The 21,112-nt window shown below is 36.0% G+C and overlaps 1 protein-coding gene across 3 annotated transcripts in view; it reads right to left on the bottom strand.

Moving 5' to 3' along the window:
- LOC127447913 (SEC14 domain and spectrin repeat-containing protein 1) overlaps positions 1–8,981 on the bottom strand; it is a 48,341-nt gene extending 39,360 nt beyond the window's left edge. For 2 of the 3 annotated variants that reach the window (XM_051710110.1, XM_051710108.1), the window contains exons 1-4: positions 8,873–8,981; positions 4,721–4,759; positions 2,821–2,906; positions 1,838–1,946 (exon numbers count right to left, since the gene is read on the bottom strand). In XM_051710110.1, the coding sequence (XP_051566070.1) occupies positions 1,838–1,946; positions 2,821–2,875 (164 nt within the window). In that variant the 5' untranslated portion in view covers positions 2,876–2,906; positions 4,721–4,759; positions 8,873–8,981. Of the gene's footprint in view, positions 1–1,837; positions 1,947–2,820; positions 2,917–4,720; positions 4,760–8,872 lie in introns of all 3 variants that reach the window. The other variant, XM_051710109.1, reaches the window with a different exon arrangement.
- Between the last annotated feature and the right edge of the window lie 12,131 nt (positions 8,982–21,112).

Genomic DNA, 21,112 nt, shown 5'->3' on the forward strand with positions numbered 1-21,112 from the left:
AAATTATTTAAATGATTATTTCACAACAGGCTGCTGAGGGCAGTAAATGCAATAAGAACTGCATTTCCAAATAATCCTTCCTGAGAAGTACTAAAAGAATTGTTAATGGAACCTTATGGGATATTGTTAAGAGGAATCAGAAACGGAACCAGAATCTTTAAATTCCTTTCGAGTCCCATCCTTAGAAAGCAGCAAGCTAGTATTCCATTCTGAACATAAGATGCTTTTCCACCATCGGGCCGAACCTTTCGAAGCATGGTGAGGAATGGTTACAGTAGCATTTCCACTTGAGCACTGTTTAGCACGGCACGATTACAAAACTGTTCTCGGACAGGAATTCACAGCATGGTTAGCTAACCGTACTGGTGGAATGGCTTTAGTATGTGGTGACTTAAGATTTGTCAGCGGCAAGGTAACTTATAGCACTTTCAGTTGTTTCTATCCTGCCAAGTTTGCTAATATTTGGGTGAAGATAATTAAAGGTAATAAAAAGTAGATTACAGAGAAGTAGATTACTAACGCATTAAATCTCAAACTATATCAATTTAATGTATTGTCATATACTATTTTCAAAAGTTACTTATATATTATTGTCAATAAATATCCTTTTAGCCAGTGTGGGAACTTTTACCTTTGTATGTATTTGTGTCTGGTGGCAAACACAAGCCCTCAGCAATTAATGGTAAACATCTCGCCTTTTTTCATTGCTTTCCTTTTTGCGAAATGGGCCACGTTTTTCCTGTTTATTAAAAACCAGAGAAGAAAGCAGACCTAAAAACTGGAATATTTTGTCCATAGCACACTAGGGCTGGGTGATATGTAAAAATTATTTTATCGATAATCACCTTAAAAAAATATTACGATATACGATTACATCGTCAACCCCCCTGCCGAGGGTCGGTGAATTTTTTTGCTTTATTTTTGCTTTAAAATTTAAATGTATTTACTGAAACACGAAAAACAAACAAAAGATATTTCTAAGTTCAAATTGCACTTTAAACGAAAAAAGCTGTAAATAGCGAAGCGATCAAAAAATCTTATTTAACCACCTTATTTTAACATTTACCATCTCCAACGACTCCATATGCCATCACTCAAGTATTCATCACAGACACCAGGTGGAAGATCACTAATAGCCTACAGATTAAGAACTAAAGACTATAATAATCAAAATAAATAAGCCTAATAAATTCCCAAAATATGTTCCCAAAATAATGCTGCCAAATGTGTGTTCTTAGCGAATTTGTTTGTATTGTGTTTTGGTAATACAGTTAATGCTGCCTAAAGAAAATAGAACTCAATTTTAAGTTCAAGGTGAACGTGTCTTGCATTACTTTATGATTTAATCAATTTCGTCTTTGTTTCTTTAATACTGAACCTGCAGAGTTGCGTTCACAATGCATGTTAACCGCGAACTGGTCCATGGAAAAAAAGGGAACTAAACTCACAGCACCTCCTGAGATGATTGGAGATCATTTGCAGCATTCTCATAGACAACCTTATTCTTGCAAACAGTTTTCAGATGAATGAAACAGAGAAAAAGAGTGAAAACACTTTACGTGCGCTTGTTCCACGAGACAGGCTTGCGCTGCATGCCTCTTAACAAACAGCAAATCAGACACAAGCATTGACGGCTTTTCTTTTGTCTGATCTTAAAAAACAAAATCTGTGATCAGATCGGTGTTAAAAATTCAATATCGATGATCAGTATCAGCCTCAAATTTCCTGAGCGGTGCACCACTAACCGTAACCATGCCAACTGGCCCGGATCGGCATGGTTTTGTGATGAGAACTGTTCGGCCCGATGATGGAAAAGCAGCTATAGTCTCTATTTTACCTGGGAATGCTCAGCAGGTAGTCGAGGGTGGTGCTGAGCTCCTCCATGCTGGTCTGTTCAGTGCACAGCGGGATGGTCAGAATCAAACCACTGCGCCTGTCCTTGCCTCCTGCAAAAACCAACAGGGCCAAGTCAGGAAATATGCAGAAAATCCAGCACCGCAGAGTGCAGTGTGGTATAAGAATGGAAAAACAGTGTCAGAGTGTGAGGCTTCAAGGAAAAGACTTGCAAAAAACACTATAATTACTTCAGTAATACAGAAAGCCTTTGTGGAGTAGAGCCTCGAGATTTTGCACCATGCAATTAATTCACAGTATATCTGCTAGTGCATGGGAAAATATGCTGTTCCAAGGACATGGAGAGTAAAATAGCTTACTAACTCCTTTCCTAAAAGCTTTTGTTGTCAAATTTACTGCAACGGCCTTGATAAATCAAATGTTAGGGCAGAATGCTTCTTAGTTACATGACAGAAATATTCCTGAATTCATTCCTAACAATTTTTGCTTTAATTTTAAAAGCATCAGTGGTTGCTGGTCACATTTTGTTAAATGTTCTTGTTGAGGTGAACAGAGCCATTTTGATGCAAACATACAACCTTTAGCTTACGATAACAGACAACACAGGCTCAAACTCGAATATTTTGAGTTCTCAAAGCTATAAAAAAAAAAAAATATCGGACATAGTGGAACCTGTGCTCATAGAAATCAGCAAAAAGTGCAGATTCCTGAAGAAGTTGAATGACTGTCTGATAGTCCCGCCCCAAACTCACACCATTGGTTGAGCCAATGTTGCTGTGTTAGGCTGGTCGGGATGCTCAGACAAAAAGAGCAATGTTCTGATGCCACAGAGAGTGCCGCAGACACAGTGTTTACACTTTTCAAGAAAATCAACTTACAAATGGCTTACCTATAGTAGTCTCTGAATATCAAGCTTGGATACGAAAAAGTATTTAATCTTTAAAAATGTATTTTCTCCATGTCTACCTGACAGAAAAGCCAGCTTCTTCTTTAGCACGGACAGTATGACGGAGGCATCCATCCTGGAATGAGTCGATTCTCTACTTAAGTAGCTGCAAGAATTTGAAACACAACAAAGTTCCTTTTAAAGACAACACATCATTAAGAATTCATTTTTTGATTCTCTTCAAATTTCATTTGAGATTACCGGTACCTAATTCCTAACTAGGTTATGGCTGACAAAACCCATTATCGTCATTTGATTTAGCAATTTAAACCACAACAACAATAGATTTACTAATATTCTATGAAGGTAAAATAGTGCCTAAATTATTTGCATGCGCAGAGTAAGATTTGTAAAAGCGTAAATGAAGTTACAAGTGAAAATTTGGATGCACGGAGTATTTATTTATTTTTAGCGCCATGTCAGCAACAAGGCTGTCCACATGGCGAGAACAGATTAAATATCAAAAAACATAAAAATTAAATAAGGAATTTTAGATTTACGTTCGACAGAAACTCTAAAATATTTTTAGGTGATACATTTTTACAAATATCTGTTAAGCTTGTTTCTGAATAAAACCTTTGTCTAATAGTATTAAAAACAGTGCAATCCAATAAAATGTGTTTAATAGTCAGTATAGTCTGACAGGGAAGACATGACAGAGGTTCTTCACCTTTTAATAAAAACCCATGTGTCAGTCTTGAATGACCTATTCGACAACTAGTATATACAATTTGATCATGCCTATTTTTAAGGTTAAAGAAAAGATTATCGGTTATACTAGGATTTACTTAATAAAGCTTAATGTTTTTACATTCGTCCCATTCCATCTGCCACCTGTTACAGATATAGGAGTTTAGTAAGGGTTTTAGGTCTGAGGGTGGAATACTACACTCTGTGATTTCTAGAGTAAGGGCTTCTTTAGCTGCGACGTCTGCTTTCTCATTGCACGACAGTCCAGTATGACCTGGGATCCAGCAGAAAAAGATACTGAAGTTTTCTTTCTGTAAGATGTCTACTTTTGATAAAATAACTCAGGGGTGGTCAGTCTTTACAGATTCCAGAGCTTGAAGGCAAGGTTTTGAGTGTGAAGATAAAAAAGTTTCATCCTTGTTCACTCTTAATATTTTCCAGGGCTAAAAGCAGAGCGTGAGCTTCAGCAGTAAAAATGGAGCATTGTCCAGGAATACGGATTCGCATGCACAGAGTAAGATTTGTGAAAGCGTAAATAAAATGCAAGCATAAAAATAAAATTGCAATAAAAATTACATGCACACAAACATTTTGTAAAGGTATAAATTAAGTTGCAAGTGTAAGAAAAAAATATTAGCAATACTTTAATGCTTTGCATAAGTGCAATTTGTGTGTTGCGAATCTGCGATTTCATATTAACACAAAGTAAATTTGGTGTGTATTCTTCTGACTTTCTTTTATTCACACTTACACTTTTGGCACTGTTTTTGCACCTAAATATTTTTATCATTTCTGAAAATGAAGATCAAATTTGAATTAAAAGGAATAGCTCACACACAAAAAATAAAAATGTTCTATTTGTATTCCATGGTTCGGAATGACATGAGGGAAAGTGAATGATGAGACAATTTTCATTTTTGGGTGAACTACTGCTTTAAAACCCATGACAACACATTTCTATTAAATGTTTAAGATAAACACACACGCACAACTTCAACAAGAAAAGCTTCCTACAAATCCCTTTTCAGAGCAACATTTCACTATGCCAGAAATACCAGAATGATACAAAAAACAAACAGGGAAAACAAGCCCAAAAGAAGGTTAAATCACTATAATTAGGCAACAGCAGAATGCTATCAGTATGCTGGTGTGTTACAGCTTCACAGTGCTCCAAGTCATAAAATGCAGACTTATCTATAGATATTTCAGAAAGCTGACAATCTCACTTACCTTCAACTGTTATGCAGAGTTCCCTTGCTGGCCCATGTTCTGCAAAGATACGAAAAGATGCAGGAGAAGAGCAAAGGGAGAAAAGGAGGAGGAGAAATAAGGAAAACAGGACGTGTGGAAGACAGACAGAGAAAGAGAGAGAGGAAGATCATTACAAAGCAATAAAATCTACTTTAAAAGGAACATTTCACCCAAAAAAAAAAAAAAAAAAAACACCTGTCATTATTTAATCACCCCAATGTCGTTCCAACCCCCATGCGGTAATTTTTGTTGTGGAACATTTTTGAAGACTCCTCATTCAGCTCTTTTCCATTCAACATCAGTTCAAAGTGACCACGGATGTCAAGCTCCAAAATAGCTATCAAATAACTACAGAAGACTTGGAATATATAGCATGAGTCAAATGAACCACATTTAGGGAAAAAAAAATTTTGGGGGGTCATTTTCCTTGGCTGCCCCTATCCCAATTAGGGATGCACCGATACCACTTTTTCTCTTCCGATCCGATATCGGAAATCTCAGTATCGGCCGATACCGATACCAGTGTTGTTTTTTTGCATAATCAGTTTATAATCTCTTTCCATTATTGTGTGGAACTAATTGGGTGTACTCTTTAATATGTAAAGAAACACAAACCTCTAACTACACATTATTTCAGTATAAATGTATAGCTTATTAAGAAACACTTTATTGTTAACTAGTATACTGGATAATGTAGCAGCAAAATTAACAGTAATACCAGTATAAGTCATCAGTAGATTTTCTTTTTTTTTTTTCTGCAAAATGTTTTCAGCTTGTATCTGGACTTTAAAGGATTCAGATCTCTTTTTTGTTCAGTTTAGTTGTAAGATATCAGCTCACTTTTCATTCACACAGTTATTTTTTGTAACCCATTCAACTTAAATAATATTATAATTTGTAAACAAATTATAATAATAATAATATATTATATTAGTAATATATCTCAATTGCGCACATTTAACTTTTAAACCCTCACGCTTTTATTTTGACATTCTGAACTCTCCAGGAAGTCCTGTACGTGTCTGTTTGTAGGCAAGTTCACAGTAGTTTAATTCACTTCTTATTCAAATTCTGGTAAAATGTACCTCCGGTGCCGTTCTAAATGCATATTATAAGTGAACCAAACTTTTGAGCATCTACATCCGAGATATTGTCCGTGAGTAGTGCTCAAATGTTGCGCAGCGCGTGAAGGCTAAAAATAGCCGCGCGTGTGTATGTGTAAACAGAGCAGCGCCATTCACTAACACGCTGGAGCTGTGCGTGCATTTTATATATTTACTTATTAAACACAGCCTTTTGTGATTCACAGAGCTATTGCACATCTTCAAGTGGCTTTGATTAAAATCCGTCCGATCCGTCTAAAAGCTTCAGTATCGGAGCCGATACCGATCCAGGTATTCCTAATCCCAATCACTTTTATTGTATGGAAAACAGTGGTCAAGATTTTCTCTCCATGGAAGAAAGAAAGTCATACAGGCTTGGAATGACATGAGGCTGAGTTAGCCCAATGACAGAATTGTAATTTTTGGGATAACTATTCCTTTAAGACCTACTTTTAATGATTTGGGTTCTGGAATCCAACACAGATAGATGGTCCAATCTCAATCCGTGCTACTTTTCCAACATTCTGATTTAATCAGTTCAGTAAAGACTTGGTCATAAACTGTTGAGATTGGAAATGGTCTTGTTGTATTCCAATAATTTACTGGCAACACTCCATTTCTACTGCCCAGAGTAAAAATTAAATGCTCCAAAAAGATTTCATCAACAACATTCTTAACTGCAATGAATGATTTAGGGAGGGCTAGGATTGCAAAGGAAAACACGGCTTGCCAAACTATCCTCAACATAAGCTGATGCACAGAAACGTGCCACATCATTTAGAAAGCAGGAGCTCAGCAGTGATTACAAGGCTTGACGATGTGTCTGCTGGTCAGGAACATCTCCATAAAGGGCTGGCAAAAAAAAGGGACTTCGACCCTTTTAAAGTATTAGACTGCATTGCTGCAGATTGATTTGCAACTCACCGGCCCATCCTAATGCAAATCTCCCAAGGTGGAAAGGGCTTAAAGTTCAGGTATGTAGGCTAGTACATGCAACTGATTTCAACACCAATTTCAGAACTACTTAACAAATCAAGATGTAAGAGGTGGCATATTATGCATTTACAAAGAATGCATGATGCATTTTTCATGGTGTATCTGCACACAAAAAAACAACTCAAGAATGACAAATTATTACCTAACAATGGAATGCTTTCACAGACTGTAATGACACATTTACACCTTATTTAGCAGCGTAAATCTAGCAAACTTTTCTAATTTTTCCGTTTCTAAATTATTTTGTGAAAACGTATACAATTTAACTGTGTAGCATCCTGGAATATGTTTTAAAAATCGAGTTACCACAGCTGAGATGAGGTTTCCAATACAGCTGCTGAGGGAGTGACAGAAAATGTGGCCCCTTTTTCTCTTCTGACGGCAGTAATCCACCACTCTCTCTATTTTTTCCCCCTTCTTTTGGACAGCTGTGATAGCATAATAGTGGATATTTTATTTCGCTGTTGGAGCAAAAATGTAATTAGCTGTGGTCTGCCATTCGCCACTTTACCCTGATTAAGTTTTACTTCCGCATTCTAAACCTGGATATGTGAAAAGGGTCCATTACAATAATGTCACCTCACTTCCCCATTTACAGTGCATGAACATGTTACATCACGTCAATCAATGGGGTCATTGGATGAATCTTGTGAAAACATGTCCTGGTCACCTTTCACCCCAAAATCAAAAGAAAAAAGGATTATATTTAGCATTATGAAAGAAGCTTACTGAATGAAGAAAAAAGCCTATTTTAGCACAATTAAGATTTTTGTATTGTGACATTATTTCCATGACAATTAAGCACATTTTCCCCTAAAAATATCATTTTGGAAATGCCTCCTGTGTGCTTTAATAGAATTATTCTTGAATATCAATGCTAATTTTCATTAGATTCTGATTAGTCTTTATAAAAAATAAAAAAAAATAAAAAAAAAACTTGCTAAAAAAATTCTGTAATATATGTTTGATCAAATCAACATAAATGAAGGGCAGTACAAAAAATAGTACCAATTTATAAACTTATACAAAAATATAATTATAACAATAATGATATTTTGCATTCTAGTAATGAGAGGGGCTTGCTTTAAGGAAATATAAAAATGCCAAAAAAAAAAAAAAATGCAATAAAATACTGTAATACAATATTTGATGAAATCAGCATAAATTAAAGGCAGTGCAACAAATACCACCAATTTAAATACTTATATACAATGATACAATAATTAAATAAAGATTATTTGCATCACAGTAATAAGAAGGGGTTGCTTAACTGTCATGGATATAAAATCACAATGCAAATATGCATGTATACTTTCTAGCGTTTGTTATGAAATATGAAGAGGAGATGTTCTTGATGGGTTTCATTGGATTCATGTACCGCTGCACATGCAAACTGGGCCAGTTAAAGCATTATCATTCAAACCGTGGCCTTTGGCCAGTGGTTTACTGACTGCAGAATGACAACAGTTGGCTAGCTCTGGCAAACCAACAGCTGGCTCAAAGTTTCATGGAAAGACTCGCTCGTGCACTGATGGTCAGGCGCGAGACAAAGAGGGGGGACTCACCTATCTGGCCTATATAATACAATGTTTGTAGGTCATTTGCACCTCAAAACAACTGTTCATACTAACAAGAACGTAAGAGGTTGGGGTGTCAGACGATAATAAACGTTTTAATTCAGTTAGGGCATACATTCCACAAGAAAATAAATCGTATTTCCCGGTCGCGTGCGTGCATAACTGCTGGCTAGCGCGAGCTACAGATCGGCAATCCATATGCAATGACCTAATATTTCAAAGTATGGAGGTTATTGCATGCCGAACACGAATACAGTGTTTTCTAGGGTTAGAATAAGGAAATCTACGATTTTCTTACCACAGACGGACGTTTACAGCCTTGTGGGTCGGTAATAATGCTCTGATTGTTGGCCCAGCTAAAGACAGTGTTGCGCGTGCATATACAGTTTAAATGCTCCCTGTGCTTCTGCCAACAACCTCATCGCATTTAATGTCGAAGTGAAAAATAAAATTACCTTTCTCCAGTTTGGAAAGTTGAGGCAGTCTGCTATAATGACAATTTGCCTTTGAGAAGAGGCTCAACGTTGCGTTTTGTTAGAAAGGGGCTGGTCCTGCTCACCAAAGCCACGCCTATAAGGATAGTGCAGGCTGTGCCTTTTTCTGTAGTAGGCGGGCACTGAAGTTTCTTTAAACACACAGTGCATCATTCAAATGACTTAATCTGATATTTTATTTTGAGGTGATCGAGAGAAATGCTCTCTCTCTCTCTCTCTCTCTCTCTCTCTCTCTCACTCACACACACACACACACACACACACACATATACACACAACATGGTTTGAGGTAAGTAATGTTAACTAATGTTACAGTATCCACTGCAGTTGTCCACTAGTCCAAACACAATTTTATCATTATCAATGTACAACAGCAAACAGATAACGTTACTGCAGAAGTTATCATAGATAAGTAACGTTAATCTAACATTAGCTAAGTTAGGTAACATTAACGTTAGCTGTCAGTCTCCTCGCTTATGTCGACTGACATATCCGGCTGCTTGTCATGAAAAACAATGTATAAGTTATATATGTAAGTTATAATGTATATGTTATAACGTATGTAACCTTATATCTAGCTAGCTAACGTTAGCTAATTGTCTAATGTAACATTATTACCAGCGGCTCTGACAACGTAAATATTTTCAGCATCTGTGCAGCAAGTTCAACACAGGAAAACACTTTTGCTTCATTTATTTGATGGCTCACAGGGCTCGACCTTAACGCTTGTCCGCTTGTCCGGGACAAGTGGATTTTTGAAGGGGCAAGTGAAAGAGAATTTCACTTGCCTGACCGGACAAACAGACTGATTAAAACATCACTAACGAAAAAATAACCTGCTATATTTGTGATAGCTTAGGCCTGTGTCACTTATTAGAAAGTTCATATTCTTATTTTGCTATTGAAAGTAATCCAGAGCATGTCATTTTATAATTCGCAAGCAATCTAGTAACAGCTGCACCCCGTTTGATTGACAGGCGCCGTATGTGTGTGTGCTGAACATGCACGCGTGTTCCAAAACTGCTCGCGCTAATGTGCACCTGAATGAACAAATACATTTAAACATTTCTGTATGTACGTCTTGGTGAGGTATTCATGTAAACTCAAAGAGAGATGTCTAAAGTGAATGTAAACAGCGGAGAAAAAAGTGGATTTGTATTAAAATGTCGGACTTGTAAGTATAAATGTAAGCTAATAGACCTGCTGCTGTCTAGTGTCACTATAATAATCAAACAACCAGAACAAGAGAATGAGAAAACACTCACTGCTCTTGACTGAGTAACTTTTGTAGCTTTAAAAAGTATTAATGTATTATCATACAGTGAAGACCAGAAGTAGTTTTATGTTGCATTTCATTTTGAATATTTACTTGAATACATGATAGCCTACTGCTGTTAAAAACTTTTAACATTGTTAAAAAAACGTTGTTTTTAATCTATTTATATTCATTGCTGTTCTTTAATGTTATTCTGTTACTGACTGTTGACTAGTTTTGAATAATTACTTAAGAATATGAAACCATTCTTCCATAATTAACATATTAGTTAGTGTTATTGTTTGTTGTGGTTTTGAAGCTCTTATTGAGAATCGTCAAATTTCACAACCAACTACTGAAATTTTGTTATTGTAATAATGGATAGCCTTTATTGTACATGGTAGATCTTGCTGCAATAACTTGATGAAAAACTCTCATTTCATAAAAGTGTGAGCATCCCTGCTGTAAACGATGGCGATGGAGGCTTTCCTTTATTTGACTACCATACGTAGCATAAAATAATTATCATATGACAATAACCTCCTCCCCTACCCAGTGCAGTTTACATTTCTGTCGCAGAAAACTGAGTTGATTGCATAGGTACACTAATAGGTTGGCCATCGGTCATAATTTTAGAAAAATATACGACATAAACTTTGACATGTTACTTGAGCATTTAACTTAAATGTCCTTTTTTCTCTCCAGACAAGTAAATTTTATACTCAGACAAGTGAATGACCAATTTGTTTGTCTGGAGGACAAGCACATGACAGTGCTTAATGTCGAGTCCTGGCTCAAATGTATGCTCCAGTTGATTTTATATTTTGACCATTTGTGAACTGCGTTAAACTCCGTCTCGTTTACCATGCTTTGTGGGTGTGACTTTTTTGCCGTGCCATCACCATTTATGATTAAATTGCTACTAGAGCACAAAATTGTTTACAAGAGCACAAAGTTCTTCATAGATCTAGCCTCTTAATTTTGCTCTCAGTGTACCAGATTGATGCATTTAACTTTAAAATGTACAAAATTGTCTTACGGGGGAGCATGCCCCCGGATCCCCCTAGAGGGTCCGAGGTCCACCCACCACAGTCTCGAAACATCCTGTGGGAAACACTGAGATAGACAGATAGATAGATAGAGAGAGAGATAGATAGATAGATTTAATAATTACAACCCCAATTCTAAAAAGTTGGGACTTCACAGAATATCCTAATAAAAACAAAAAGGAGTAATTTGTCAGTTCGATTCACCCTGTGCTTTATTGAACAACACATTATTTGATGTTTTACCATGTGATTTGTTTTTTAAAATTTTTAATATACACTCAAATCTGATGATTGCATCATGCTTCAAAAAAGTTGAGACAGGGACTAATAACAATCTGACTAGGTGAAATAACAAGGTAATGTGAAACAGGAGATGTTAAACATGTGAGGCAGACGAGTTAAAGTATATTAGGAGCCTTAAAAAATCTAGTCCTTCCAGAGTGAGGATGGGTCAAGGCTCGCCAATTTGCCAACAGATACATCAGCAAATGATCCAGCGCTTTAAGAACAATGTTCCTCAAAGAAAAATTAGAAAGATTTTGGGTATTCCACCCTCAACAGTGCACAATACAGTTAAACGATTCAAGGAATCTGGTCAAATCTCAGTGCACAAAGGGCAAGGCCGAAAACCACTTCTGAATGCACGTGATCTCCGATCCCTTAAACGTCACTGTCTAAAAAAACATCATGTCAGGTGTCTGTAATGGATATCATGACATGGGTTCAGGAATACTTCGGTAAACCTTTGTCAGTCAACACCATTCGCCGCTGCATCCACAGATGCAAGTCAAGGCTTTACTATATGGAAAGCAGAAGCCATACATCATCACTGTCCAGAAACATCATCGACTTCTCTGGGCTCGGTCTCATCTTCGATGGAAAGTAGAACAGTGGAATAGTTTTTTGTGGTCTGACGAGTCCACATTTCAAATAGTTTTTGGATAAAACAGCCATTGTGTTCTTCGGGCCAAAGAGAAAATGGATCATCCAAGCTGTTCTCAACATTTTGAATATTTCTTTTTGTGTGTGATTTATTATTTACTCACAACAGAAGACCTGCTGCGTGACATATTATCTTGGTCCGTTGCGTAGTCAGAAAAAGTTTTGCATGCTCAAAGCCTAATGTGACCGCCCCTTAATTTTTTACATCTGTGAGAATATGTACAAATTTTGGAGCAACATAGGCTGCCATCCAGATGCCGTCTTTTCCAGGGAAATCCCTGCATTTTCCAGCAGGACAAAGCCAAACCACACACTGCCCAGATTTCAAGTGCATGGCTGTTTAAGCAGAGAGTGTGGATGCTAGATTAGCCTGCTGCACTCCTGACCTGTCTCCAATTGAGAATATGTGGTGCATTATGAAGCACAAAATATGACAATACTTTTACAGTACAATTACGCAGCCGAAGTCCTGCATAATGGATGAATGGGGGGAAATTCCACACGCTAAACTTAACAAACTTGTGTCTTCAGTGCCCAAATGCTTAATAAGTATTATTAGAAGAAATGATGACGTTACACAGGGGTAAACACCTGACTGTCCCTGCGTTTTGCAATCATCCGATTTGAAACGAGTGTATGTTTTCCAAAAAACTACAACAATGCTTTCAATATAGCACAGGGTGAATAGAATTTACACATCGCTCCTTTTTGTTATTATTAGAATTTCCCATATACTGTCCCACCATTTTTTTTTTTTTTTTCGGAATTGGGGTTGCAGTTAAAAAAGAACAAAGAAAAATAGTAGCATAAATAATTTTTTTTTATATATACCAAAAAATATTAAATATTAACATATTACAACTCTTTAATAATACACCTAAAATCATATTTTAATCTTGATTACTTCTTTTCTTTCTCAAAGTTTACAGTGGCAACCACAATCCTGTTCATATAAGGATCACTGTGATATAAAGCTAAAACTGAACTAATTGGTGAGAATATTTGTAAAATTAGTGACACTAGCCTTGTTAACTCCATTGTTCCTTCCACTGAATTACACAAGATTCTTCGTGAATCATTCTCAAATTGTGCTGGATAACATGGATCATCAGGTTTTGGACAAACTTGTGGAGTCCATGCCATCTTGAATGCATGTTGTCATTTAAACAAAAGGAGGACATACCAAATAATACTAAGGAAATCTGTGTTCCAGTTCAACTTTCACTCAAATTGTTTTATATTCAAAAAGAAAGCAAAATAGAAGTATTGCCACTGGTGGTCTCAGACTTTTGGCCCCCACTGTAGGTCTGCAATGCCTTTTAGAGAAATGAAAGATAAGGGGAAAAAAACAGCATCATAATTGCTCCATAAATAGAGCATGGATAAATTCCGTTGCTATGGTAATAATATTTGTTCAAAGCAGCCTAATTATTGAAGCTGAAAAAGGATGTGAAAAGGTGCCACTAGATGTCTCTGTTTGCCATTGAGTGCTATTTGGTATGATTATTATTACGAAATGTCTGGTCTTAAAAACTCTGCATAGTGCATCCGAACTAGATGTGTATTGCTTTATAGTGGAACTCACGCTGCAAGGACAATTTGTCCAGACACTGTTAGTGATGTGTTCATGTTTTCCTATATATAAAGTTACTTGCACAACTTTGGCAATATATACATTATATGTATATATATATATATATATATATATATATATATATATATATATATATATATATATATATATATATATATACAGCACTGTGCAAAAGTTTTAGGCACTTAAGATGTTTCACAAAAACATTTGTCTTAAGATGGTTATTGTATCTTCAGCTTTAGTGTGTCAATAGGAAAAATACATTTTATACTCCCAAACATTACTTTTGCAAATAGAAAAGATTAGAATAAAAGAACAGGGTGCCCTGCAAGAGATGGCATTTCTCCCACAGACCCCCTACTGAACATCGAGTCAGTCTGGGATTACATGAAGAGACAGAAGCAATTGAGACAGCCTAAATAGATTGAAGAACTGTGGTGAATTCTCCAAGAAGCTTGGAACATCCTATCTGCCAACAACCAAGAAAAAGTGTCCAGGTGTACCTAGGAGAATTGGTGCTGTTTTAAAGGCAAAGGTGGCCACACCAAATATTGGTTTAGCTTTTTTTATGTTTACTGGACTTTGTATGATGTTAATTGAAAACTATTTATGGCATTATTTTTGAAGACATCCTCACTATGCAACATTTTTCACAAGTGCATAAAACTTTTGCACAGTACTGTATATATATATATATATATATATATATATATATATATATATATATATATATATATATATATAACTACATACAAACAAGAAAAAACTGCAGCAGTACAAGTAATACAATTTAAAAAAAAAAAAGGCACATGTTTCTCAGCCATCACAGTCAAACTTGGAAAACATTCATTTTTTTCATTGCCAATTATTACTGCTGCATGCTTTGTTGTTGTGCATTTGATAAATAAACTATGACTTGACAACAAAAATTACAACCATTTGGCTAGATGGTCAAATAAAGTTGTTGGCCTGAACGGGCTGGCAGAGTAATTTATATCCAGTCAGTCACCACAGTAAAAATGCTGCTGGATTACACAATGAGCTTACTGTGGTAATGAACAGATGCAAAGACAAGGCCAGCTCAGCGTATTGTTCTCACAGCAGTCCGCAGTAATTGGGCTGATATGTAATTACTGCCTGTCACCCCTGGGGAGGATTTGACAAGAGAAAGAGTGGCAGGGAATCTGTGTTCCCCATGCAGAACTAGAGTGGAATTTTACTGGAACTCACACTGCAAGGACAATTTGTCCAGCCACTGTTAGTGCTGTGTTCATGTTTTCCTCAGGCATCAGCAAAATAGGTGACATGTTAATGGAATGATCCTCTCTTAGGTGGATGATGTGCCCGAACAGAGGTCAAATAGAAATGTGGGCGAATTACTCCGGTGCATGTTTCTCAGGATGGGTTTATTTTTTTAAATGTCAAATTTCTATGTATACTCTAAAGTTTGGTTATGAAAAGCTGTTGAGCATTTCCACAATTATTGCCCAGGAAACACTATAGGCTACAGTTCATTAAATACATTGTCCTTTTGTCCTAATAACCCTAACAATGGCACATGTTGTCACACTATATGGGGTAAGTTGTCAGAATGGGAATCTGCCATTAAATAGCCTGTTAAGTCTATTTAACAGATTTTCAGCTGAATTTAAACAGTAAAACAATTATGAAGCACAGAGTATTCTGAATGATTTATAATACAACAAAAATGTCAAAGGTAACATACACAAATATAAATGTTTGACCAACAGTGTAAGTAATTGACAGTAACCACTGTAAGTAATGAACTGTATAAAAAAACAACAACACCAACAACAACAGCAACATATAGTGTAAAACACATGTGAAAACCTGTCCTGTCCAAACATATTATGAGAACAAAGTTCAAACTTTTTATTAAAATCTACCTTCATTATAAAGTTATATAGTAGACACTTAATGTATTCCATTGTGGTTTTTACCCAGCAACTTTTACAAAATTATGATTAAACTGGACTTTTAGTTTTGGTTCAAATTTAAGGCTTTTGAACTATACAGTATGCATTGGAACCAACATAGAGAAAACACATATTTTTGTAATTTGACTTTTAACTTAAAACCTTGAGTTTAAGATAAACTGAGATAAAGCCCTTTTGACAACTTCCCCATGTGACAACTAGCCCCAGGTGGTTCTTTATATGTATTGTTTTGCCATAATAGCATATTGTGCATAGTATATCCTTTTTGGTATTTAAATAAATTCAGCAATCTGATTTTCATTTATATATATATATATATATATATATATATATATATATATATATATGTTCTCAGCAAAGTTGGAAGTAACTTTGAAACAACCACATACATTAAAGCAAAATAAATGCAGTCAACAGAGGGCGCTGTTTAGCCTTTCACTGTGAAGATCCTTCCAGTTTCAAATGGCCATAATTAACAACAATTATGAGTTTCAGTCATCACCATATTAGAACCAGATGTGTATTTATATTGAATGGTGAATAAACATGCTATTAGAGAATCAAGAAATTCAATTGGGATGTAAGAATGCAATGTCCTTTGGTGTGCAGTGATGCATGTGGAATTTGTTCTGTGCAGAATGCAGATGTTAGATTACATATGCTGCTGGCAAGGCTTTGTTTTCAACACTTTCATCGATCAATATGCAACATGTACAACTTTCATGAATACAGACAGATGAGACAGCAGTTTTCAAGATCTAATTTATCTTACAAATCTAATTTAGAAAATTGCAAATTGGAATTCACTAACAAGTCCGCGTGAAATCAAATCAGTTTGGCAAATAGAGGTTCTGCTGGGACGGTTGAAGGTTTTTAATGTCATTTTGTAGGTTCAGACTGGTGGTTCAGATATGTGCCTTGAAATGCAGGTCATCTTATGGTGAAAATGGTATTGATCTGTCCTAAAGGTGAAATGTGTCATATCTGGTAAAATTCTTTTCATTTGCAGAGATGTAAGCAAGCCAAAAGTGTAGACACTATGGCTCAATACAACAGCACAAAATTTTACACTGTTTGTATTGTTAGAGAATACTGACCAACCAGTGGTGTGAGTTTTGGGTGGACCTCTCTGTTCGTCCAAACAACCAAGGAAAAAGTAAGGGGGGGGGGGGGTCATTAATGCAGTTTGGTGCCGCTTTTGCCGCAGAAATTACACACATCCCCTGCTAAAAAGACCAGCTTAACCAGCATGTTGTACCCATGGTCTGGTTTAAGCAGGTTAGTGCTGGTTTGGTTCTGGTCTAGCTGGTTTAAAGGGATAGTTCAAGGGATAGTTTCAAAAATGAAAATTCTCTCATCATTTACTCACCCTCATGCCATCCAAGATGTGTAATACTTTCTTCCTTCAGCAGAACACAAACTAAGATTTTTAGAAAAAAATATCTCAGCTCTGTCGGTCCATACAATGCATGTGAATGGTGACAAGAACTTTGTAGCTCCAAAAATCACATAAAGGAAACATAAAAGTCATCAGTAAGGCTCCAGTGTTTAAATCCATATCTTCAGAAGCTATATAATAGGCGTGGGTGAAAAACAGAGCAATATTTAAGTCCTTTTTTACTCTAAATCTCCACTTTACCTTTCACTTTCAGATATGAAAGTGGATATTTAGGGTTAAAAAAGGACAAATTTTGATCTGTTTCTCACCCAAATCTATTACTGTTTATTGCTTCTGAAGATATGGGTTTAACCACTGGAGGTTATAGATTACTTCTGTTTCCTTTGTGTGATGTTTGGAGCTACAATGGTCTGATTACCATTCACTTGCACTGTGAGGACCTACAGACCTGAGATATTCTTCTACAAATCTTTGTTTTGTTCTGCAGAAGAATAAAAGTCATACACATCTGGGATGGCATGAGAGTAAGTAAATGATGAGAAAATTTTCATTTTTGGGTGAACTTGGTGCTGGTCTAGCTGGTGGACCAACATAGCCATGCTTTTAACCAGCAAAACTTAGCTGGAATCTGGTTGACCTGCATAAATCTGAAGCTTGTTAAGATAGGTTAAAAGCCTGGCGCAGAGACCAGCTCACTAGCATTCCATGCTGAGGGACCAGCACCCAAAACATAACATAAGCTGATGACCAGCAGTGCTTTTGTCATCAATGTCTTTTCAGAAGGGTCAGCTCTCCTAAATGATGTATAGGCAGTGCTACAGCAAGTATTATAACTCAGTCTAGAAATAGCTGTAATGGAAGTTGGAAATGGTTAACACTGGAATAGCCGACTAACAGTCAAATTAGTGACATAGTCTATTTTAGAGACTGGAAATTGTATTCACTTGGGGACTATTTACAAAATAAGCAGGGCTGTTTTTAGCTATAAGCAGTATACGCGGCCACTAAGGGCTCTCAAGCCACCAGGGAGCCCTGCAAAGCAAGTTCTTTTATCATTTTTTTTTTTTAAATACCAAAAGCTGCAAGTAATGTAAAGGGGGCCCCCTTGTGGTCAGAGAGGGAAGGGAGAATTTATGTTGAGTAATAATTCACACAAGCCGATCTTTTTTATTGAAGGTGCTATTTTCATTGTAAATAGTTATTTATTGTTATTCATAGTCATTCATTGTTAATTTGTATAGTTATTTATTGTTAATTTATTGTAATTATTTGAGTTTTGTGTAGTTATTATATTCTCATTTTAAGTTAATATATTCAAGTTAGTTGAAGACTGTACTACGGTGTCATTCTTGGTGGGGGGCCTCCAAGTAGGATTTTGCTTAGGGCCCCCCTATTCTCAGAAATGGCCCTGATCAACCCGATCTCATGAAAAGTCGTATATAATTTATGATTTAGTTATTTCGTATGGTCTTGCACAATGTTGTTCGCATAAACTTGTACGACTTCATCACGTGCAAATTCCCGGATATCTAATGTGGAAGTAAGTGCGAGTTCCGTGCACGAGGCGTTAAGGACATACTTATTAATATTATGCCCTTACCCAAACCCCTTATCTAAACTTAACCAAGCAGTAGAGTGTGTAAACATGATAGAAAGCTGTTGTGTTTGACAGAAGCAAATAACTGTCGCGTATTAGATGGAAACGATATCCAGCGACGTCATTGGCTGTAGTGAAAGTCGTTGAAATTCAAACGAGTGCAGTTGCACGATATCATACGAATTAGCCATATTTTGAAAATCGTATGAATCCTGACGATTTCGCCATGAGAGTGTGTTGGCCCTGACAGTAAGCATTCATCACAGTTAAGCATAGATCTGCTCTGCAAAGGAGTAGACTGAAGTTTATTAGTAAAGAATGTTACATTTTCAGACTGCAGTTGGTGACAGTAAGCTTGAAATACACCAGCTGCCTTGCACTCACGACACTTTAATTAGCTAACATGTTGGCGTACACAAGATTTCAAGAGTGCTTATCAGAAAAGAACTGAACAGAAGCAATTTCAATTTGTTTAGGCTGTGTGCTTACACATGGCATGAACACAAACTGAAAGAGTCAGAGAAATGTGGGTATTTTGAGGTGTTTTATAAAGAAGAATCACATGAGATCTTTTAATGTCTACTAAGCAATGAGATTAAATGGAGAGCAAATGGAGACTTTTGCTGATATCTCCTGCTTCTCAGATTTTTGTCCGGTAATCTCACAAGCCTCCTCTAGAGTTTCAGAAGAGATAATAATGTCTCAAACATTTCAATGTGTGAATTCAAACATTTCTGATCAAATTCTTCCAAGACCAAAAATCTGAGCCATTCTATCCACTTTCATTTAAACCGTACTCTAAACTGAATGTCTGAATAACTGATTCATTTATGTTTATTTTATGTCTCATGAGGAATTTTTGGAGAAATTTTAAATGTTAAAGACAAAGTTAATACTTTTATTCTTGTAGCTCAAATGGTATAGCATTGCGCTAGCAATACCAACGTCATGGGTTCCATACCCAAGGAACAATTTATACCGTAAATAGACAAAAGTATCTGCCAAATGTGTAAGGTTATAAAGGAATATTTCAGGCTCAAGGTAAGCTCAATCGACAGCATTTGTGGCATAATATTGATTGCCATAAGAATACATTTTGTCTTGTCTGTGTTACGGTGAGACACTTACAATGCAAGTGCATGGGGGCTAATTTTTGAATGTTAAAATACTCACTTTATCAAATGTTTAGCCACAAGACATAAACAATATGTGTGTAGACATGATTTTAGGGTAATAAAATCACCTACTAACCTTTTCTGTGTAAAGTTATAGCCATTTTACAACTTTGTTGCCCTGTTTATCCAACTCAAATAATACATGAGTTTTAACAGAAGAATTTATGCAAGTGTTTTTGTGAAATGATAAACTTCATATTTCTGCCTTTAAATCCTCCAAAAATTGGCCCCATTCACTTCCATTGTAAGTGCCTCACTGTAACTTCGATTTTTGCTTTTTTTTTTTTTTTTTTAAGAAAAGGATTTTCGAAAAGGAGTCAAAATTTTTTTGATAAAATTGAGTTATAATGTTAAAATACTTGTCGTTTCTAAAGTACAACCACAAGTTGTAAACAATATGCGTGTTAACATGATTTTAGTGTGTTATTCCCAATTTTACAACTTCATTGCCATGACGACATTCTGCTATAAGCCCTAAAACCTAAAAATGACCATAAAAACAATTATTTAAACAACTTTACAGTTCAATTAATACAAACATATAAACAGAATAATCAATGTAATTGCTTCTATAAAATTATAAGTTTCACATTTCTGCCTTTTAACCCTTAAAAATTGGCCCCATTCACTTCCATCATAAGTGCCTCACTGTTAAATAGATTTTTTCTTCTTTTTTTATTTAAAAAAAAAAAATAAAAAATTTCGAAATCAATTTTTTTATGGTAATAAACATTATGCCACAACTGCTGTCGATTGAGCTTATTTGAACCCAGAATATTCCTTTAAGTATAAAGTACTTCAAAGCAACATAAATAAGAACATCCATTAAGTCTCCTGAGCTAAGAAAGATCACCATCTCAACAACAGTCTAAACCTCTCACCTCTCAGTCTAAATCAGAGAGACTCAAAAGAGGTGGCATGACTCAGAGTAAATATTGGAGATTAACTGCTGCCCTTTCATTTATGCTGAGTGACAAAACTGCACTTGTTTACAGATCTCCAAGGCATAATATTGTCTCTATTTTCCCCTCAAGCTGATTTATACTCAACAGCAATAAAGTCTCATTCCAGTTTAAACACAAGGGACCAAAGCATGGCATGAGCTGGACATTACACTGGCAGATCAAATACCCTCACTGTCTTTCAGAAGGATTTACAGCCAACTTGCATTAGTGGCCATGTATTGTATTTCATTAGTTCACTGCCAAAAGCTCTTTATGTATTTTCGGACA

Source organism: Myxocyprinus asiaticus, chromosome 11, assembly GCF_019703515.2.
Source record: "Myxocyprinus asiaticus isolate MX2 ecotype Aquarium Trade chromosome 11, UBuf_Myxa_2, whole genome shotgun sequence".
Taxonomy (NCBI): domain Eukaryota; kingdom Metazoa; phylum Chordata; class Actinopteri; order Cypriniformes; family Catostomidae; genus Myxocyprinus; species Myxocyprinus asiaticus.